Source organism: Phacochoerus africanus, chromosome 15, assembly GCF_016906955.1.
Source record: "Phacochoerus africanus isolate WHEZ1 chromosome 15, ROS_Pafr_v1, whole genome shotgun sequence".
NCBI classification, from domain to species: domain Eukaryota; kingdom Metazoa; phylum Chordata; class Mammalia; order Artiodactyla; family Suidae; genus Phacochoerus; species Phacochoerus africanus.
Window position 1 is genome coordinate 128,695,405 of NC_062558.1, and position 23,733 is coordinate 128,719,137.

The 23,733-nt window shown below is 39.9% G+C and overlaps 1 protein-coding gene across 3 annotated transcripts in view; it reads right to left on the reverse strand.

Moving 5' to 3' along the window:
- FAM204A (family with sequence similarity 204 member A) overlaps nt 1-23,733 on the reverse strand; it is a 33,350-nt gene that overhangs the window by 7,192 nt on the left and 2,425 nt on the right. For 2 of the 3 annotated variants that reach the window (XM_047760504.1, XM_047760506.1), the window contains exons 2-6: nt 19,893-20,134; nt 19,281-19,368; nt 19,113-19,143; nt 18,827-18,926; nt 8,397-8,486 (exon numbers count right to left, since the gene is read on the reverse strand). In XM_047760504.1, coding sequence (XP_047616460.1) covers nt 8,397-8,486; nt 18,827-18,926; nt 19,113-19,143; nt 19,281-19,368; nt 19,893-20,126 — 543 coding nt within the window. In that variant the 5' untranslated portion in view covers nt 20,127-20,134. Of the gene's footprint in view, nt 1-8,396; nt 8,487-18,826; nt 18,927-19,112; nt 19,144-19,280; nt 19,369-19,892; nt 20,135-21,073; nt 21,135-23,733 lie in introns of those variants that run through there. The other variant, XM_047760505.1, reaches the window with a different exon arrangement.

Genomic DNA, 23,733 nt, shown 5'->3' on the forward strand with positions numbered 1-23,733 from the left:
CATCTGAAATCTTTTTTTAAGGTTTGTTAAAAGCACAGATAAACATAATTAAAAGAGAGCATAAGGAACACCATTCTAGGTGATCACCCAATCATCCCCCAGAGGTTAAAAGAAAGTGTCCTCAGTGCAATGAGATCGAAAAAGCACACCTAAAAGCCTGAGAGGAAAACCCATCACTCAGGACCATGTTTATTTTTCTCATGTTAAAATGCTCCAACTTCAAGGCTATACACCACTTTTTTTTAGGAAAGGACACATCTTTAAGCTCCGAGTAAAGGAATTCAAGAAGGCCCTCCCCAACCTGGACAGGCACTTCTTATTTTCCATAAGGTGTGCTAATTGCTCATCCATGTGAAATAAGTGAACTACTTTTAAGAACTAAGGAGAGCAAGCCTTCAAAGAATTAAAAATCACCATTAAAAGCCCCCCTACCCCCGCCCCAACTGTGCACAGATTACAGAATGACACAAAGAGGCACATTTAAATGAAAACACCACTGAGAAATGACCAAAGTTAATGAAAATGAGTCGGTGGTAGAGGATCCTTAAGGGAGACACACCCCCTACCCCCCCAGGGCAGAGCCCGCCCAACATCCCCAGGTGGCCAGCCTGGGAGGAAAAGCCCCTTCAGTGAGGGCTTTCTCTCCTCGGTGTCCTAGATCCTCTCCCAGCGCTAATCAGCGAAACATGCCCCACACTCCGCTGTCTAACTGGGAAGAGAAGAAAAATTAACAGTGAGACATGGAACGAGAGAGGCAGTGAAATTCCAAAGAAGGACGTAAAACAAATTTTGCTGGCCAGTTTGCAGGCATTAGATGACTTTGTACGAAAGAATGTGTTCTGCACATACACCCTCGTACTAGCAACAAAGGAAAGCGCCTTTCTGGAAAAATGAAATGCCGAAATGGAGACATTTAGTTTTAAACTCTTAACATGTACAAATAAGTACTATTTCATGCATTTTTACTTTGTTTACCCCATCTTCAGTGACAAGAACTCACAGCAATTAAGAAAATAGGAAGTACCTGCCAGGCTTTTTAGAGTCAAATGTTCTAATGATAAATTCTTATAATAGCTAATTGTAATATACATTCAGCTTCACATCTGAACAAACTGTTTTACCTTTGGAATCACAGTTGTTAAGACATTTCTACAAGAAAGCAGTTACAAGAAGAAGAAGAAAATAATTTTGCCCTCTTGATTATAGAATAAAGAGTTTATAATCATTAAGACTTGCTTCACCATAATGCCTTTCAATTCAGCTTTTCCTAAAATACTACAGCTCTGAAAACAGCACTGATGAGAAGAAACATCAGACTTTCCAAGTGTGGCAGCATCTCTATCTCAAAAATTTAAACAAATGTTTCAATTCTGAACTCTAGGACAGGAGAATGCTCCAGGTACTTTGATGGGTACATCGGTCAAAACGGTACTATCTGGGGAGAGGGTATTTTCCTCGGGGGGAGGGGAGGGGAGGGGAAGTCAAGCTCTCACTCCATCAAGACAACACAGCATGTACACAGACATAAAATTAATATCCGAAAATGAAAAGGGTAAATTGCAGCCAGAATCCTCTCGGGGAAACTAAAACCTAACAACAAACTGCGCTGAGAAAATTCTGAACGCCAGGGCAAGTGCTACAGCATCTGAAATATTTCTGAGAAAGGGCCACTTCTTAGCTGTTAATGTAAAAACATTTCTCTCTTGAAATGTGTCTCATTTCTATCTCTCTGCAATGAGAATGTCTTCAGATTTTCTAGGAAAACGCTCTAAAAATAGAACTTAGGCAACAAATTAATAATCTGCTCAAATGTAGATAGTATTCAATTTATTTAGCTAGGAATGAAATAATTCAATCAATTCAAACATTAGTTTTGTTTTTTTTTTATAAAGGCCATTCCTACCTTTGTTATTTAAATATTAACTATTAATATTTCAATATTATTAACTCTACCTATGTTTTGGAATCCAAAATTCTAAGCAGTCTACTTAATAACTTAATAAATTAAATTCTCAGTTTAATTCACCTATAATATGTATCTATATCTATAAAAAGAATACTAGCTATATCTATAAAAATATATATCTATAGCTATAAAAGAATACTATCAAAGGGAGATACTTTTTTTTTTATCATTTATTCTTGCGATACCCTGGTTAAGTCCTCAATAAATACTATGCTCAACATCACTAAAGCCTGAAGTCATTGCCTTAGGCCTCCATTTATAAATTGGCGCAAAAGGGCTTTAAATGTGAAGCTTTTTATAATTGAAGGGTTTTGGCCTGAGCAAAGATGGTGGCGGATTATAACCTAAATAACTCAGATGTGAAAATTAATATACATTGCAAATTGTTAAAAAAAAAAAAAGGCTTCTTTCTAAGTTACACAAAATGGTTATAACATTAGAACATGAAGTATGTACCGATGTTTTCAAGGAATCAGCTTTAGCTGGTGCTGCCAAAGGCCATCCTATTTGAGACGTAATTAGAGAAAGTAATCTTCAAGGGCATGAGCTACAGAAGGCAAAAACAAGGTTCACCGGCAACCTCCCCTCCCCGTTCATTTCTGCCCTGACAATGCACAGCTGTAACTGGAAGCGATATGACAGAAACGCACGATCTGCTGCCAAACCAAGTTGGGTGGGGTTTTTTTGGTTTTTAGGGCATATGTTAGTTCCCAAGCTGGGGTCAAATCGGAGCTGCAATGGCCGGTCTACACCACAGCCACAGCAACGCTGGATCCTTAACCCACGAGCGAGGCCAGGGATTGAACCCGCATTCTCATGGACACTGGTTGGATTCATTTCCAAGGCGAAAACAATGGGAACTCCCCAAGTTGGCTTTTTATCTACAGCAGCCTAACATGGAGATGCCTAGAGAAACATGAGATGCAATGGAAGTGCTGCCTACTTCACTAAATCTAGCCTTTAGTACTTAATTTAAAAATACTTGTTTCTACTGGGTTCTACAGATGGGTATGATCTGGACTGTCACAAAGACAGTACGTCAGAAAAGACAAGTACCAAAGGATGGTATTTTTGAGGATCCCTGTCAATGAACGGCCTGTACTTCCAATTCAGGCCTGAGGTTAGCAAGCACAAACACGCTCAAAGATGTGGGTGCCTGTGTATGTGTATGTACAATACCTAAACAACGTGTTTTTAAAAAACTATTTTTTTTTCCAAATTAGAACAGTTTCATCAGTATGACACGAACCCATGTGTATTTTCCCACTTTCTCTCTCCTCCAAGATTGTTAACAACCAAGGAGGATTTGACCAACAGGCGGGACAGCCCAAAGCAGCCACATGACTAGATGGCAAAGTACAATCTAAGTGTCGAATGTGAACCTGAGCCACCACCCCCCCAAACCAGATTATACACATCTGTAATGTCACCATTAATTTAAGGGAATACTACGATTCTGGAAAAGTATGCACTTGCTGGGTCATAATGATGGTGCACGGACAGGCTGTTTTGGCATGCTGGTTCGTTTTGTTTTGTTTTGTTTTGTTTTGTGGAACTGCTTTCAAAGGCCATTCTCAGACATGGTTCTACTTTTGGTTCCATTTTTCTCAATACTGATGCTGCCCTAATAGTTTCACAGGCTTATAAATGTTAAACATCAAAAATTAGTTTCACTTATTATAGTTGGAAAAAGCTTTAAGAACGCTAGGACCTGTGCCTCTGAGCGAAGGCTTTATCAGTGGGTCCCAGTCACTGCTTCTTGAAAAAAGAAAATGGTCCTGATTAAAAATGAATATACCTAATTTCCAAAAGGACACCTACCATGCACGTATACATTTAATTCATAAAGGGTTTCTGCCCCAAACGCACAATCACTTACTTCTTAAAATCCCATCCTTCATATCCACAGTGATTAGCACCAGGGAGATAAATATGAAAAATTAAATCTCCAGTTAAACTATTTATTCAAGAATTCCATCTTGATTAGTTATTCTTCACGGGTGTTTAATTAACATGGCGTCGGTGTCCCTCCAATGTCTGTGTCTGAGCAGCAAAAACTTTCCAGACATTTTTCCACTTACACAAGGAAAAGAATAGGGCCCAGGTACTGTTTCTTCTTTTAATCAGAATTCTTTAACGCCACACCAAAATTATTTTACTGGAACAAAGCACTATATTTGTATGGAAGTAAAAAGAACACTTGAGAAAAATGTTTACTATCCTTACAAGTGCTGAAAATGTTACCTATTTCTAAAGTAAATCTCATTGGTCATAAAGTATGACAGGAAACAACTATTAAAGTGGAAAACATCTAGTCAGTATTACGCAATTCCCATTTCTAAAACAGCAGTGTGACAGAACAAAACACAGAAACAGAAACTTAATATCCTCAAAGGAAACTCATCTCTGAGGCCCCGGAGGCACTACTTCTGTTTGCTCCAACAAGCAGGTTCAAGTGGCAGAGAAAGAAAAGCTCACAGGTGACCAATGACGAGGAAAACAAGGCATGAATGAGCGAACATGCAACCCTGGTGGACACAAGGCCGCCGTCACCCCATCCCCACCGGGCGCACCACCCAGGAAAGCCGTGTGCAATTCCTGATTCCCAGTTTACTGAGAGATTTAACATAGGTACATCAAAGATCCTGTGTCTCATGTAAGGCAAATTTTAGATTTGATTTGCCAGGTGAATTTGAAAAGTACCATCAACAGTATTTAAAGATTTAAGTTATTTAACAACAATAGTTGTTACAATAATAATTGTCTCAAGCAAGAAAACAAATCAGCAATAAATGCTAGAACTAGCAGGTAAAGAATAATGAGAATAAGAAACTTACACAATCTCAAATCATCACCCACCTCTCCATGAGACACTTACTAATTTATTACATAGGGAAGAAGAGTAATGTTATAGATGAAAAACCTGGAGGCACCGCCTTAACCAAATAATCAAAAGAACATCATTGATAAATTGGACAAACAGATACCACACGCCCCGTAACAGCTTCCACTGAGAAGGACACACTACCATTTCTGTGGGATTCCTGCCAAAAAATGCATAATGTGAATCTAAGCATAAGGAAGCCTCAGACAAACCAAAATTGAGAGAAATCCTACAAAATAATTGACCTCTACTCTTCAAAAATACTAAGGTCCTAAGAAACAAACTGAGGAAATATTCCAGATTAAAGAAGACTAAAAAGACATGACAACAAAACGCCACCTCCTAGATCAGAAAAAAGAAAATTTTCTTTTGTCGTAAAGAAAATCAGTGAGACATTTGGCAAATCTAAATAAGGTAAATAAATTAGAAAGAATGGTAGAGCAAATGTTAACTGTTAACATCTCAGGTATCTGTGTGAAGGGTAAATAGAAAGCCTTTTTATAAATTTCGCAACTTTCTGAACAGCTGCCATTATTCCAAAAGAAAAGATTTTTTTTAAAAAATCAAATGTGTCCAACACTTAAAATTTCAGCATTATTAACTTTACCTCAGAGAACACAGAGCCTGCAGTAAAGGAAATGCTTCTCTCTGAACCCCCTCGCCTTTGGGGGAGGGTGCTAATAAACAGAAAAAAGACACAGAGAAAAAGAGCCAGCCATGAATGGATCGTGCGGGGCCCACATTTTATGTCTTGGACTAGGGCTTGCATTACTCTTTCTTCCTTTAACCAAGCAAAGGTCTGAGGAACCTTATTGACCTGGGGCCTCTGGCTGAGCTGCAAGTCACCTTGCTATTTGGAAGAGATTGCAAAATACACAACTGTTGGGTCTCCCAAAAGGAAAACTGGACCAGCAATGAGAATGGAACAGCAGTTTACTGGCTTCTGTGATTCTTGGGAGAACAGTGAAGATACAGAAGTCCGTGGTGTTTCTGAGAACAATCAGGCAGCCATACCCCAAGGCCCTTCTGGTTGTACTCCATGTCTATCTTTAGCTTTCCTGGAACTATCTAGTCAACTCAGAGACCAGCCACATGCCGACAGCATCAGAATTTGCTGGAGAGAAAACAGTAACAAATACCCACAACTTTTAAAGGGATTCTAAAGACACATGCTCCAACATATGGCACATCATGTATTTAAGTAGTATATTTCAGTACTAGTTCTCTAAAAATTTTTGCTTCTGACCCAAATGAGGTGGATACTCAGAGCAGGCCAACAAAATCTTCCACACCCCTCATTTAGGTGTCACCTAGACCAATGGTTGATATTGTGGCCTTAGGTACCTTTCTCTTCCGGAAAGCCCCTTGACCCACTCTTCACAACCCCAACACCCTATCCTACTGTGCCTACCTCTCCCCTTCCTTGCAGCCACATCTACCCACTGGAGTCTCCTCCAGCCCCACGAGCATGCCTTTCCTCACCATGCTCTGCTCTTTCATGGTCAAGTCCAATTTGAAGAGCAGATATGCTACTGGTATAATTTGCTATACGGTGTATACTTGCAAGCTGGCTGAGAAACCTGACCACTCCCTCTAACAGTACCTGTATGCCAGAGGAAGTTCCAAGTGCCAAAACTGCCTACTTACTAATACACAGTATGTGCTATGTGTGGTGAATGTAACTTTAAAGATGATCTTTAGCACACAGCTGATTAAGAGACATAAGGGCCCAGATATCTATGAACCTAAAGAAGCCACGATAATCACCAACAACTAACACGGAAATCCTACTGAGTTTGTGGTTCCATTCAACACACTATCACATTCATTTCATTAAAATGTAATACCTGAATCCTTCTATTTGGAAATAGAGTAACAGAAAGCTATTATATTCAATGAATGCTATAATCAATAAAATCAAAATACAGCTACTTTAAAGATGAAGAGAGCAACTGTCAAACTCAAAGCACAAGCATATCACAAGCTAGGAAAGAAAGAATGAATCTCACAAAAAAAAAAAAAGCAATCATTAATTTTTTTTTTTTTTTTAAATCTCACTTTTTAAAAGGCCTCATAGTCACCATTTATGCTTCTTCTTGCCTGGGTCCCAAACTCAAGCTCACAACTTCACAATTTTCTTTAGATTAGCCATTAATGAATGCACATAAACTATACACACATCCTAAAGAGAAGTATTTAATGTAGCAATTGATGTTAAAGGCTTCAGGGGAAACAAAGACAATTTGTGAATCCCTAATCCTCACTTCTGAACTTGTTTTCTCCTCTACCTAAAAATAACCTCCCCCCAAAGATTATTTATGGTCAACAGCCAAAAAGAGAAAACAAGCCAACAAACAGCCACCAATGGTAGATATTTTGGCATCTGAGGATGGAACAGTGGAAGGTGTTTCCATAGAAGAATTTACTGAAATAGTAATTTCATCATTAACCTCAGTTTAGGAAAAATGTTCACCTGCAGGTGAGTAGGAAAGAACAGTGCACATGGCCACCAGTTTCCTCAGATGACTATGTTCTCCATGAGATTAACATCACGGAAAAGGTGCACTTTAAGAATGAGGTGAAGAAGGCAGGGATGTATTAAAAATGAAAGCTATGATAGAGCTTTCTTCCTAGACACTAAGACAAAAAAGAATTATAAAACAACGACCAAAAAAAAGTCAATATGGGAGTTCCCGTCGTGGCGCAGTGGTTAACGAATCTGACTAGGAACCATGAGGTTGCGGGTTCGGTCCCTGCCCTTGCTCAGTGGGTTAACGATCCAGCGTTGCCGTGAGCTGTGGTGTAGGTTGCAGACGCGGCTCGGATCCCGCGTTGCTGTGGCTCTGGCGTAGGCCAGTGGCTACAGCTCCGATTCAACCCCTAGCCTGGGAACCTCCTAAAAAAAAAAAGTCAATATGAACTCTTTATCTGTGTGACTCTGTCTAGCGACACCTTGCAGAGATTCCCAGTGGGAGGAATATATTCCTCCCAGGGGATGCAAGTGAGAATCTTCTGAATGCCTTGTGTACTTGGAAAAAGAATATTCAATATACCCACTGGTTTTATACTATGGGCCAGAGGTTTAAAAAAGGCTGGAAATTCTTAGGGCTTAGGGAGCTGTTTAGAATATGCAGTAAGAAAGCATTCTGGGGAGCAAGGGTTAGGACTACGTTGAGAGATGTGACATCAGAACACACAGCTGCCCTCAGGGAAAGTTAAATTGAGTTAAAGATGCAAATGGAAAAAGCCTTTTAATCATTACTGGTAAAAAGCTCTCTGAACTAGATGAAATCTAGGGTTGAATATCAATCATGGATTATTTCCAGCATAAGATTTAGACCAAAATAATTTACTAACGTTAAAGACAAAAATAAAATCCAGCATTTTGAAATAAATGGCAGAATAAGAGAGAACACAGTAGACAGAAAGGAAAACCTTAGATCTAATATTTGAATAGTGAACTTACTCATTGTCATAAAAAGGATGTACATTTGATTTAGAAAATCTGCAAATACAGAAGATGTGTCATCAGTGTGACTGACTCACCTCTCGAGTCGCTAGCTGGTTGCTGAGTTCCTCGGCCTTCTCTATGTTCCACTCTTCCACGGCTTGGTCTATGCTCTTCTCAAGGCCCGACTAGAAAGAAAAGAAACCTAAAACTTAGAGGCAGGAAATAAAGGCAAACATTTGCTAGCAAAGACTATGTCTCTGGCCCACACCAAAAACATGACATACTTAAGACAATTTAATTCTCACGGTGACCATGTGTTGTAATTGCTACCACTCCCATTTACTGATGACAAGGCAGTTCAGAGATATTAAATGGTTTATCCAAGGTCAGATCATTTCTTTTTTTTTTTTTTCTTTTTTCTCCTTTTTTTGCCAGCACTCGTTGCATATGGAAGTTCCTAGGGTAGGGATTGAACCCACGCCACAGCAGCGACAATGCCAGATCCTCAACCCACTGAGCCACAAGAGAATGCCTACTTCTTGAACTAAGAAAGAAGAGATGCAAATCCAGATTTTTGTGACCCTAAAGACTATGCTTTCCCTTAATGACAATAATAGTTAGAAATTATGGTGTGCTTATCATTGGTACACCGTGGGCTTAGTACTGTTAAGAAGGTTCATTTAATCCTTACGACAGTTCAATGAAATAATATTGTTATCCTATTTTGAACAGGAAGAAACAGAAGCTTAGACTCATTAACGTGGCCGAGGTCACAAAGTCTACATAAGCTGTGTTTACATACAAATCCAGGTTTGCCCAGAGCCTGTATTCTAAACCACTATTTTCTTCTGCCTCTTCTCTACTGCCCATTCCTGTAGTTTGGGACTTTCATTCAAAAGCCCCTTCTGGTCTCTGACTATGGGTATTAAGGTGGATATTAAAGATGGGAGGAAAGTGATATATAGGAATGATTTTACTTTCCTAAGGAAATGTTATTTACTAGCTGAAGATACTTTAGGAAGTCATAATTAAAAATTTCATGAGATTACCAAAGAGACTAGGTAGGATACATTATACATTATGGAAAGACGCTTATTAGACTTAAATAACTGAGTTTTTAGCTTATGGAAACAGTTACTACAGTAAATGTGTATTTCTAAAAATAGTCTAATATATGCGTCTTAGAAGAAAAAAGCGTATCTCCCAAATTTTTAGTTAACGGACTTCTCCATAAAGGAGTCTTGGAAATGTCTCTTCCATCAGTGTACTGCTTTATTATACCAGTCAACCAAGAGAAAGTTCGCTTCCAAGGAGCCTTTGTTGAAACATGACTTTAAAAATATCCACACATAATTCGTCTAAAAGGATTACAGAGACAAAGACCAGCAAGGGTGTCACTGATGTCCACGTTGAGTGCAGACTGGACCTTCTCACAATCCCTCAGCCCACCCAAGAGAGGACAATTAGGCTTCCTTTCCTTGCTCCCGACTGTCACTTGAGACGGTCATTCAGTAGCCCCTCAGTAGCCCCAAGCCACACTGCTCTCCTGTCCTCTTCCCATTCTGGTCCAGTGGTCATTCACCAGTCTCCAGAAGTTTCTCTTTTTTGTGTTTCTGCAGAATTCTTCTGATGGTCCAAACAATATCCTAGACTCACTCTTCCAATATGCTTCATCTTCAAGGACCTCTAAATAACAGCCCGCCCCAGAATCTATACTCTAGGCCAAGGGTGGTCTGTGCACCAGTTCAGGTCTGCAAATGATGCCAGTCCACAGACTGAGCTGATGCCAGAATGCAAATCAAGCTGCATGACTCTGCACCAGTCTGTCTAGCTGACTTTTTTAGGAGAGGAAGGAAAAGGATGAGAACAAGACTTGCTCAGAGAAGGAAGAAGTACACTGAGTTTTATTCTGGCAAAAATTCTTTATCTCTTGGAAGACCAATACTTTGAATAGGCTTGTTCTAGGCCATATAGAATTCTCTCTAAACACAAGATTCTTTCCTTCCACTTACCCCAAGTCTTCAGTCGGTAAACCTGCCTTGTCTTCATTTGGAACTCCATACTCTGGCACCACCACATCTGTTCTCACAGTCCTTCAGCCCCTACCTGGATTCCGCCCCCTCCCTCTCTAGCCTGCAACCCATGATTAATCTTTTCAAACTAGACTCTAAGCCAAAAGTTCTCAAAGTTTGAGTCTGGACCAGCAGCATCAGTACTATCTGAGAACTTGTTAGAAATGCAAATCTGCATCAGAAACTCTGGGCTAGAGTCCAGCAGTCCATTGACTCTAACCAGGCTAAAGTTTGAGAACCACTAACCTAAGCAATACCTTCAACTTCCTATAACATCACATCTTGTTTCGGCTATTCCTACCCATTTGTATCTTTAGTATCTAGGTATCCCATCAGTGGCAGAGAAAACCATGACTCAATTCGCTGGCTTTACTAAACGCTATTTTTCAAACTCTGCTGGGTAGGCTTAGAATTCTGCCCTTGAAAGTTCTCACATTCCTCTAAAACGTCTTTTCCATTTTTTCAAATTCTCTTAACCCTACCCCCTTCCTTTTCAGCAGACTACATCTCTACCCCCTACTTAATGGAAAGCTGAGATTGGGTGGGGGGGGGGGAATAACCAAGGACCTGCATGTCCATCCTTTCTATCATCTTCCCCTTGGCTCCCTCTCAATGACTCTGTTCCTCCATCCTTATTGCCTTCAAGAAAAAAAAAACCATCTCCCTTCCCAAGACTAATCCTACCACATGTGTTTACCATAATTTCACCTGTTTACATGCTATTCAGAACCTTGCTCTTTAAATTTTCTCCTCTCTTCCTCTCTCTTGCTCTCAATCTATAAGCAAGCCTGTCCTCCTCAATCCGGACCAGGGGCTGGATGAGAAGACAGAGCTCCCTTCCCTCGAAATGATTTCTCCTGATGGTGGTACTTCACCTCTCTCTTGAAAACAGTATACTGGTTGCCCCAAGTCGTCTCCCATTCAACCCTCTATTCCTTCTGTCCTCATCATTCTTTTGAAACGGCTCCCTCCTCAGCTATAAATGACATTGTTCATCCTCCTATCATCTATTAGGGCAACGACATCCTCATTCTTAAATCTCCCCAAATATCCCTTTTTTCTTTTTTTTTTTTAGGGCCCCACCTGTGGCCATATGGAGGTTCCCAGGCTAGGGGTCAAATCAGAGCTGTAGCTGCCGGCCTACGCCACAACCGCAGCAACACAGGAACAGAGCCACATCTCTGATCTACACCACAGCTCACGGCAACGCCAGATCCTTAACCACTGAGCAAAGCCAGGGATCGAACCTGCATCCTCATGGATGCTAGTTAAATTTGTTAACCGCTAAGCCACGATGGGAACTCCCAAATATTCAACTTACATCTCCTCTGATGCCCCTTATCTTCTCTTCTTGCTCCTTAATTATAGAAGTCCTCAAGGTTCTGTGACTGACCCCTTTTTCTTCTTACTCTTCCCTCTCCTTAATAATATACTCAATTCTAGGGCTTTGATTATTTCTTATAAAGCTGCTCTATATCTCTAAATAATTCAAAATATCAGCCCTCTCAACTCTACCAAGATCTACATCTCCAGCAACTTGCTAGTTGTCTTCATATTGAAGGCCGTGCAGAGGTAGGGGCTTCAACCTTTATTACGTCTCTTACATCGAGCTCATCACTTCCTGCCCTGCCTCTCCTTCGGAGCTGACCACCCACTCAGTCACCCGGGGTAGAATCCTCAGTCATCCTCAACGCCTCCCATCCTTTGCTCTTATTTGAACTCTGCTTGTGTCTCTCGCGTCTCCCTTCAGGGCCTCATCATCTCTTGTCTGTAAGATTATAACCCTCCTCAAAGCAGTCTTCTGTCTTTCTAAAGGAGATAATACGTCATTACTCAGCTTCAAACACTCGGCTTCTTTGCTCCTTTTGAATAGCACCCAAATCCCTTCACAGTCGGGTCCCCAAAGGCTCTCTTAGCCCCATCTTGGGCAAGCCTATACTTCCTATTCTCTGGCCACATTTACCAGTCTCTTCATACTCCCGGTGCCTCTGGGTGCGTTTCTCTTTGAAAAATCCTAACTGTCCTCATAAGTTTCATGTTACCTCTCTGTCTCTGCAGGTTCCCTCCTCCCTACACACGGATGACCCTACTACCCTCCCCTATGCCCAGCCCCCACCGCTCCCCGTGTGCCCTCCCTGAACCCTGTCTCCCTCTAGCACTAGAGCTCAGCAACCCAGTCACCGACAGCATCCACTCTGCCCTGCTTGTTTCATATAATGGCTCTGTTCACTGCCCTCTAATTACCTAGGCCTCCTGAGATTACTGAAGATCTGCGGTCCTTTACTCCAGGACCTACCAGAATAACAGAGATCTACTCTGACCACCAACGCCCATGAATAAACCAGTGGTGTGCTTATCAAGTCGTTTTCCTGCCATCCACTGGCATGGACCAGATTCCCTTTGGTGGTTACCATGGAGCCATAGCTTTCAGTTAATATCACAAAAAAAGAAAACAAAACATTCCCCTCTTCTGGAAACTTATATGCACTGCTGAGCTTATAGGTATTTTAACTTTCACTTACAAATACATCAGCTAAAAGTACAAATCTCTCTCTCCACCATCAACTAACTCCCATTCCCCCAGCCATCCAGAGCAGCCTCTGATATCATGGAAAGAGCCCTGGACTAGAAATCAGAAAATGTGGTCACAGCTCTGGGTAAACAAGGTACTCAACTCATAAGCCTCAGTTTCCTTAAAGAAAATGAGAGAACTGGCTTGGGTGTCCAAAATTCTCTCCTAGAGACAAAATCCTAGAATTCCACCTACATGTTCAACTTTGTTTTTAGCTCTTTTGAAAGTTTATTTTTTTAATTTCAACAGTTTTACTAAATATGACTGTTTTTTTCTCCTTTTCTCTTTTCCTTTAAGCTTTTTTTTTTTTTTTTAATTTAAGTAAAATAAAATAGTTCCTTTTGGCTCTGAAAAATTTCTGGTTTCATATGCATACCCAAACCCAATATTACCATTCTAAATATTTTCAAAAGATTACATTAGTTTAAAAAAAAAAAAAAAAAAGGCTTTAGGTAAAAGATATCCATAGCCTTGAGACCAAAAGTTAAAGTAGAGTTTACAAAGAACAGGGTCGTTAAGATGAGACCTGGGTTCAAATTCCAGCTCCTCTACTTACTGGCCAAGAAACCCTGGGTGAGTGCCTAAACCTCTATAGGTGGCAGTTATCCCACCTGTAAAATGAGAATAATACCATTTTTTGAAAAAGAATTAAAAAAAAGTTTTTAGGATGTAGTAGTCAATAAATAAGTTATTCATATTATACCTAACCACCAGGATACCATTAAAGAGAAAGTTTAACTATATAATATAGCTGTATAACTACAGACCTCATTATAGATTGCCAAGGGCTCAGAACCAAGTATGAGACCCAAGATCGCAACTTTGAGTCAGTCAAGTAGTCTCATGAAATAAGATCTGAGTATTAAGGCTTTTTAAAGGTCTTAGGTTGGCCCCCAGAGTAACCTCTATGGGAATTACCTGGGGCATCTTTCATAGCACAGCAGTGGCAGGAGGCACAGAAGCCCTGCTGCTATTCTGCAGGGACTCACTGTGCTCCTAAGATGTCTTGTGGCAGGAATCAGAATTTAACTGAAGATAAATCTCAGGACAGACAAACAGGGATGGCAATTCGGTCACAGATAGAAAATCATTTAAGGCCAAGATCTGGCAGGTTCCCATGAGTCAACGAGTAACCTGTAAGTCACAGTTTTGTTGCAAATGTCGTCGAGAAGGAAGTACTGTAAATATCTGAGACATTAACAGGGACTAGGTTTCACATGAAGAACTAAGCATCTATATGTGTGTGTGCTTAAACCTTTTAACATTCTGATTAAAGCTCTTTAAGTGAAACTGTACCACGACATATTTCTACAGAACTTTTGCTACTAATATTTACTCAGATAATATATTCAAAATTTTTAATTGAATACAAATTTTAATACAAATTTTCCACTCAAGTTTTCTATTTTATGATGAGACCTAAATATCTAGCGGAAAAAAATTTGGTAATCCCTCCATAAAGGAGGAAGAAAAAAAAAGAATTAAGAATTAATTGTTACTTTTACATATAAACCACACCTCTGCTTAAATTATTTCAATCAGGTAAGTAAAAACTAAGTTGGATTATTACTTCAGAAAAATCTAGATTTGGGATCAAATGACTCGGGTTAAAATCTCATTTTATTTATTTTTTTAAATAGGGAAAAAAAAAGAAAAAAGAAAGAAAATGGTAAAAAAAAAATCTCATTTTACTTTTCACCTTGTTTGTATTCTTAGACAAATCATGCTGGGCTTCAGTTTCTTTGTCTATATTATGAGAAGAATATTGGCCCTACTACCCACCCAATAAGAATCACATAAAGATCAAGAGGGAACATTTTGTAACTGATCCCAAGGGAACATCAGGCACCTCCACACCTCCCCCACCACCCACCCTGAACCCGCCCACTCAAGGCAGCCAGCCTGTGATCTCTGTATTGAAGTCTGAGGTCAGATTCAAGTATTCCGCTAAAAATATAAATTTGGAAAAAACCACCCTATCTAATAGCAGTTTCCTCTCATAAACAACTAAAAAAATAAATTATCAAAGACATTGTACAATTACTCCACAAATGATTAAATTACCTCTGGTTTATCTTGCTAAAAGTTTTAGATCTCCTTAAAGTAGTTTAAGGAGATCTAAAACTACTTCCAAAAAATGACTGGGGACTAATCAAACTGATTCCAACTAAAGAATATTTAAGGCATCTATAATGAAATTAATGAGTAAAATTTATTCTAAAGAAATTCCCCCATAGATTCAAAATAATTATGTTATGATTACAGAATTATTGGTGGGTGCCAGAACTGCTGCCAGAAACACAATTATAGCTGTATTTAATACAAAGAACACTTTAAAACAGCTTTGGATATTAGGAAGATCACATCTTAAAAATTAAGCCTCTCTGCACTGTCAGGGAAGCAGGTGACAGCAGTGCTGTAAATACACATCCTTGCTTGAGCAACGGTTTCATCTTAGCAGTCTTCCCAAAAAAGGGGAAAAAAGAAAAAAGACTACAAGATAGACAGGAGATTAAGAAGTTTGCTTTGTTTTACCATTCTTGCAAGTTGAGTGACTGAGTGAATACAGACTAGCAAGGATCTCTGAGATATGGTAACAGATCCTCTGCTCCAGAGAAATAAAATAACGGACGAGAAATCCATGCTAGCTTTGTCCCAATCACAGATTTTCATGATCCTCTCTAGATTTCCTAGGCAGCAGCTATTACCTGGTGGACTTAACATTTATTCTTAGCTTTCACCTTGGCGCTGCCAATGTGAACATTTTTAACGTCTAGTTACTCCACTGGATTCATGGTGGAGACCTTAGCATGACAGCAAAAAGGGTGCATGGAAAAGAGTAATTCCAAACCAAACAAGGAGTGTGAACCTGCTGGCATGTAATTATGCTCAACAATCACGAAAACATGAAATAATGTGGCTTCACCAAATTCTTCCTTTCCTCTGATGCTTACACTTATTTACAGAATATTAAGTGCTGGCAACATCCTGGACAGATGCAAGCCTGGCCAGCATCAGGCTCCATCAGTTTCCTTGTGTAGGAGACGCCATGACTTTCTCAACCCGATGTCATTCATACACAGGAATGCCTACGTTAAGAACATCCAAACTCACAAAACAGATCAATGAGTGATTATGAAAGGATTTACAGTGGTCTTCCCTTACGCTTTAAAAATCTCCTTTTTAAATGGTGTTTGACTTATACTGTTCTTCTTGCACACAAGTAATTTACAATGGGAAACGGAACACTAGTTCCTAAGGCGCAGTTGTTCAAAAATTTTTGCACAAGGAGTCTTAGTACCCTTTACTAAAGTTACTCTTCACAAATTCCAAATATAGAGCCAAAAATAAATCAGCCATATCTCACCAGTATCAAGGTACAATTTCATACATGCAGGGAAACAATAACATTGTAAACAACTAAATATCAAAGACTGCCTAGTACACGAGTAAAACTTTAAGACTATTTCCTACGAAAACCAATATTTGACCATTCCTTCCTTCAAAAGAACAAGCTAGTCAGCAACTGGGACTCTAAAGCAGGTGGACCAGAGAGGGCCTGTGCACCACTGGTGTCAGCGTAGCGTCCTCCCTCCTGCCTTACAACAGGTCCCGTACAGTCACGGACATCCCCTTCTCGAGATCCCGCCTCCCAGCCCACCAGAGTCACAAGGGTCAAGAGCATGTCAATCACATTTTAAAGTGCTTACCAGCCCCCTGGTAAGCCAGGGAGCTAGAGACCTCAGAATGATATAATAAAGCCTGGGTTTTAGTTTCACCTCTACTACGGATCTTCTCTTGTAAGAAATTTAGCATTTTGGCCCTCACTTGAACAGCTGTAAAAAGGAAAGTGCTTAGTAGCTGTAACTATTCACAGCAGCAAATGATCTTGGTTCCAATTCCCCCATGTTCTAGGGACCTGGTGATAAGATTTCTTGGCAAAGTTGGAATCAAAAGGTTCACATGCAAAAATCTGTCAGTGCCTTAGTGCATGTGCCCTCAATGAGGTAATACCACCCAATGATGGGTTTATAGTCAGAGGTATTTCACAAGAAACACTGATTAACCAGAAAATGGTGACGACCTCTACGTACACACGGCAATGATCCTATCTCTACGTGCAGGATACCAACACTTGGCCTTTGACCAGCAGGCCTCCGAGCCTCTACCCCTATGGCCCAGAGCTCAACTTTCATGCTCCTGGAGTCTGTCAACATTCCCCTATGTGAATATGTCAGTTACTCACTCATTCAAGCCTCTAAGAAATACTAATGCCCTCCTCAGACCAACAACTCCCAAACCTGTGTCTCAAGCTAGACTCTCCTCCAAGCTCTTGCCTCATTTTACCAACAGTCTACGACTCTATTCTTGCTTCCTGATATTACCCAGATCCACAGATGAACTTTGGATAGGCCCCACTCTAAATCTTTTCCCATCCAAAGCTTTCCTGCCTTTGTAATTAACGTGATATTCACACCACTGCTTATGTTAAAACCTTAAATGGTTCTCTCCCCATCCTCATAATCTCACATCTCCCCACCACTTCATAAGCAATCCAGAAGCAAATACTGCTAATTCTGCAGTATACCTCAAATCCACTCACTTTTCCATTTTCAGCAGCACCATTCTTGTTCAACCCACCATCATTTCATGCCTAGAAGCATCTCTTAACTGTTCTCTTCTCGACCACTTTTGCTGGCCCAAGGTCTATCCTCCATAGAAGAGATCTTTTTAAATATAACTTAGTTCGTGTCACTCCCTTAAAACTCTTGAGTGACTCTCAATTGCAGCGTGACTAAAACCCAATTCCTCCTTGTGTCCTTTAAGGGCCTACCCAGTCTGGTCCCGGCCTGCCTGCCTCTCCCATCTCCGCGGGGTTACCCACCCTCCTCTTCGCTGTCTCTGATCCAGCCAGGCTGACCTTCCAGTTATTCTAACGTCTCCAGCGGCTCTTCCTCCCCAGGGCCTTTACCCAGGTTATTACCTTTATACCAGGATTCTGCCTACAGATGGTTCCCTCCCATTCTTTGGTCTTGGTGAAACCATGTCTTCTAAGAAAGCCTTCCCTGACCGCTCAGGTAAAGTGGGGCCTACATTTTATTTTTTATTTAATGTTACTTTTGCTTTTTATTTTTTATTTATATTTATTTATTTTTTTAAAGAGAAGTTTTTTGTTTTGTTTTGTTTTGTTTTTTGTCATTTCTTGGGCCGCTCCCGCGGCATATGGAGGTTCCCAGGCTAGGGGTCCAATCGGAGCTGTAGCCACCGGCCTACGCCAGAGCCACAGCAACGTGCGATCCGAGCCGCGTCTGCGACCCACACCACAGCTCACGGCAACGCTGGATCCTTAACCCACTGAGCAAGGCCAGGGATCGAACCCGCAACCTCATGGTTCCTAGTCGGATTCGTTAACCACTGTGCCACGACGGGAACTCCCTATTTTTGCTTTTTAGGCTACAACCGTGGCATATGGAATTTCCTAGGCTAGGGGTCGAATCAGGATCTACAGTCACTGGCCTACACCACACCCAGAACAACACAGGATCTGAGCCACGTCTGCAACCTACACCACAGCTCACAGCAACTCTGGAACTTAACCCACTAAGTGAGGCCAGGGATCAAACCTGCATCCTCCTGGATCTTAGTTGGGTTCGTTACCACTGAGCCACAACAGGAACTCCAGGGGTCTCCCTTTCAATTTCTTAACAATATCTTGTTTATTGCCTTCCTAACAGTTTTTCTGATGATCTGTAACTAGATATTTACCTGTTTATCTGTCATCTTTTTCACTAAATAAATTAATGAGGAGAAATAACTTAGGCAAGGCTAGTTACAAACATTTCCCTCTGGCTAATCTAAGATGCAATAAGAAAGATCGTACCTTTTCAACTTTTTTCTTTTTAACAGGGGGGTCAAACCTATCATTGACTCCAAAATACTGGGTGAGCTCCTTCCACTGGGTTTCACTTTTGGACTGTTCACTGTAAGAAGACAGACAATAATTTATGTTTTACACAAACTGTACTCATTTTTGCATGCTTTTAATTGGTTACTATAATTATATTATGTCGACTAGTTCTGACATTTCAGAGGTAGGAAGTTCAACTGCATGTACAAATTCTCCAATATAACCCAGAATTCTGACAGATATTTTAAATCCTACTTACTTATGAGAGTCTTCTTCATTCTTCAATTTATCTGAAAAGAATTCACAAAGTGTCAATACCTAAGTATTTGATCATTTCAAAAATATGTCTTATTAAAAATTGCTGAGCTCAATTGGTCAAATTTAACATTAACACTAGTGACAATTAACCTGAATTAAAACAAAACACCTTTTCTGGAGCGTTTTCTTTTTTTCCTTCTGATTGTTGAATTTGAGGTTTTCTGTTCAGAATGTTTTTTATGCAGTTCTTGAAATTTCTATATAAAAGTAAAAAAAAAAACAAAGAGAATATGTTTTGAGGCACAGCACACATTTAAAAAATAACACAGGTTAACTAATTAAAAACTATATTCTAATATTTATAAAAATAAAATTTAATGGAGGTAGTTCAGTTCTTGAAATAGTCTATTGTCTGAGACTTTCGCAACCTGAGTTTTTAACTTCATTTATTTCCAAATAAATCGATCTGAAAATCTAAGGGCAAAAGTCAATGACTCACAGACAACAAAGAGACTAAGAGTGAAACTCCTCGTGCATCATGTTAGGCAAAGTAGCTACTCCAACGAAACGGTTTTTTTTTCCTTCCCCTTTTCATGAAAAACAAAACAAAAATGAACACACGTTTCTGAGTGGCCAGTGGGTTGGCTACAGAGCCACAGAGTAGTAAAACAATCTTACCTCCCAAGAACATGTACATTCTGACCATGACAGAGACACACACAGGACCGTGTACAAATACACACGCAGAGACTTTAACAAGAACACATCAGAGAAAACGTACATTCCACATATTTAAGGGAATTCCAGAAGGACACTCTTCATACGCATTTACATTTGCCTCCGCTTCAGTTTTTGGTCCATTTGTAGGGATATCTGAGATCTCTGTTTCTGTAATGGTCCCATCTTCTTTCCCTTCCTGGAAGTTAAGTCCAGAGCTCTCTAATGCGGCTTCATCGTCAGAATCCAACTCAGCATCACTTTCATTTAGGCCGGGAGGGAGCAGCCCACTCCACATCTTTTCTTCTACAGGGAAAAAAGTGACTTAAGACATAGAAAGTAAACATGAAAAGACTTTTCAATACCTTAAAAGATACCCCAGGAATCTAATAATTATATCAATGTTTTGGGAAGAGTCCATCTAAATTTTTTTTTAATTGGTATAAAGTGGGATGTATCTGCCATAATAAAATAATTTAAATCTATAGTTTGTATAAATTTTTAAGAAGTGTAGTTTAAGCAAGTTTGTTATAAGACACATTTACAGATGACTTAACGACAACAGAACCTTGATTCTCTAAAATTTTGATAATTTTGTCCAAAAAAAGAGGAAATTCAGTAAAAGTATTCCTTACTCAAGAATGTTGAGAGCCTAACAATACAGACTGCAGGCAATTTAAGAACTATAATACTATATTGCAAGCTATAACAATTAGAGAAGAAAATAAAATTAGATGTTTCACCTGTATTTGAACGTATAAAACTTCAAGGGACCTACTGTCTAAGGACAAGGAAAACAATTATTCAAAGGAAAAGTTTTAAGCTGCGCAAATAGTTTGAAAAAAGTATAGTGGCAAAAGGAATGTCCTAGTTTTACATTTTATACTGCTTGCTAAAATAATAATAAATAGAGTATAATCCTAACAATTTAACAAAAACATATAGCTTTAAAATAACAACTGCATTTGGGAAACAAGTTAAAGGGTCAGGGTAGTTTTTCTCATTTGTTATTCAGCCCAGTGGTAGAGAGAATCATTAGCTATTGTTAAATCGACTAAAAATTATTTTTAAAAATTGAGGTTGTAGTGATTTGCTAAAATTATGATGATAACTAAGCGCATTTTCACTATTACTCTCCAAGGCACAGCTTACTTTAGCATATATAACGAGCCCAAACCAGTTCATTCAAAAGATGCCTGAGAGAGAGAAGCTGGTTGTACTGCTTATGATTTACTATCAACTTACAGGAATAACATGGAAGGATGGAAAGCTTTTCCGCTGAGTGTCTGCCCCCTCTTGTGTTAATCTAGTAAGAAAACCACCAGCATTATCTCTGAGACAAGGCATCAAGGTATTCTGCCTTACTCTGAAAAAAAAAAATAGATTCCTGATAACTTTTAAGGAGCTCCTCCCAGGTCCAAGAAAGCAGATCTTACTTTTCTCAGTTTGGGTTCAGCCTCATCACTGCTGGCTTTCTGAAACATCCTCAACAAAACGTTCTCCTGGCATTTTAAGAGGAAGGGCTCTGACATCTAACTGCTCCAGCTGTACTCCTGACTCAACCACACAGTAGTGGTATGAGGAAATCGTTCTTAACACCTCTGATCCTCAGTTTTTTCATGTGTAATACAGGGATAATTACACTGCACACGGGGTTATGCTGAGGATGAAATAAGCCATTGAAACATTCAATACAGTGTTTAGGAGGTTCTGGGGACTCAATCTAACACTGTCTTTTGCCATTATTATTTCTGTGGCTGTGTACTGCATTTTTATCGTTTCTATTATGGGTGGCAGCGTCCACATGGTAGTGCTGAAGTTCCTAATGTTTGAGGTGCTTTTCGCTTAGCAATTGATGCAGATCACTTATTTCCCTGATTTCCAGTCTGACACAAAGTTTCTATAAAAAATGTTGGTGTCTGCTTTTCTGAATGAACAACAAAACCAGAAGCAAACTACCAGGAAGATAATGAAACCTAAGCTTCAAGGTTCTTCCTTTGCACAGGTCCTTCCCAAGCACTTAGACCTAATTTTCTATTTAGAATCTGTATCCCCCCCCCCTTTTTTTTTAAGAGGAGACCTCAGATTACATAAGCTCGAAGCCCCATAGAATCTGGGTCCATCCCTAAATCTGGCCTGAGGACTTTAAAAGTTGGAATGGAGGTAATCTCCAGATACCCTGTTAGCACCTGAGACATTGTGTTAAATGTGCCAGTACTGAAAAACAGATATTCTGCTTTCAATAAAAATATCTCTACTGTCCTGTGAAGCAGGGAGGAGGGGAGTAATAAGAAGTTCCATCGTGACTTGGCCACTGGCATATAATACACCTTCAGGCTCACTAGCCATTCTGGGACTTAAGGATAGTAACAAGTTTCAGAGATTGCTTTCTTGGCATAATTGGGGTTTGAAGCCACTATTTTTTTTCCTGTCCACAACATCCTTTGCCCGCCCACTGTGGGCCAGGCACCTTTCAAGACATAGGAACAGCAGTATACAAGACAGCAAAAATGCCTAACCTCATGGAACGAATGTTCTATACAAATGGCAAGCTTCTGCCCATCAGGAGCCAAGTACCAATCAGCCCAGACTTCAGCTGTGGCTGCTCAAAGGGCATGTGTCTCTCAGACAGGAGCTGGACCACCGCTTCAGCATCTCTGCAGGGTGAGTCTATGCCCTGGGCACCCAAATGGGCTTTACCTTGGAAAGTGGTCTCAGTTGCCGTGGAGCATGTCTTTCTCATCAGTCCACAATCATTTCTGATCACTTTTGGATTTTCTCAAAATCATCTATTTTTAGTACTTGCTGGTGTGGCATTAAGAACCGTCCTCAGGATGCCATTGCCAGCATGATAATTTCTTGTGTGTGCCCAAAGAGGGGTAAGGGGGGGAATTAAAATAACTTTTAAAAGGTGGACTCTATATCCAAATCCATACGAGGCAAAATTCAAATAAGCTCTGTTTCTGAACTTAATTCTTAAACATCTTTAGAGTGGATATGCCACTCTCCTGTGATCATAAGACATACACACAGTCTCCCAGACACACACACACAAATACCAGGGCAACTTGGTGGCCAGTGACAAACACATAATACACTGAGCAGTCTGCGAAGTGAAGCTGCCCACCTGAGCAGCAGCTTGACTGTAAATCAGCTAATACGGAGTGGCTACTTTGTGACTTGTTTCGCGCTTACATTGGAAAACACTGTCTTCCTAGTCAGGGCATCTACGTGCATTCATACATTTCCAATTGTATCATGGTTCCAGCTGGTCCTGTGTTAGGCCTCTTGTAACTTTTGTTTGGGTGACTCTGGATTATGATTCTCTAGTTTTTCAAAGTGTCTCTCCCCCATGCCTTTCAGAGTACATTCTTTTATTTTAAAGCGGATCACTCCAAATTACCCTTCAAATGTGGAAATGACTCAGCCAATCTCAAGAGACATGGTATACCAGAGAACAAGAAACCTAAGTTTTTTATTGTAGATTAGAGCTAGGTCCATAAACAGCCCATGTATTAATACATAAGCTTTCATGGTTTTAGCCTGCCAAGTCAAATATTTTTAATTTAACCATTTTAGCCCCAAAGATGATGTGAATAATTCAGAATCTCTTTTTTCTCTACGGTTTTGAATATCGGCTTCTTCAATTTATACATTCTATAGCTCTGCAGAGAAGATTTTTCCCATTCCACAAGTATTCTACAGAAAAATCCTGTGTATACTTCAAAGAAAATATCTTTAGACCGGGGCTGACATGATTTATGATGAACAAAAAATATTTACATGTTATCCTAGTCTGAATGGCTGGACTTTCTTTTGCCCTTGAAAATCAGCACACCTGGGCAGATGCAACACATCTAGAGCATGACACAGCTCATCAGTTCCTTACCCAAGGTTTTTCCAAA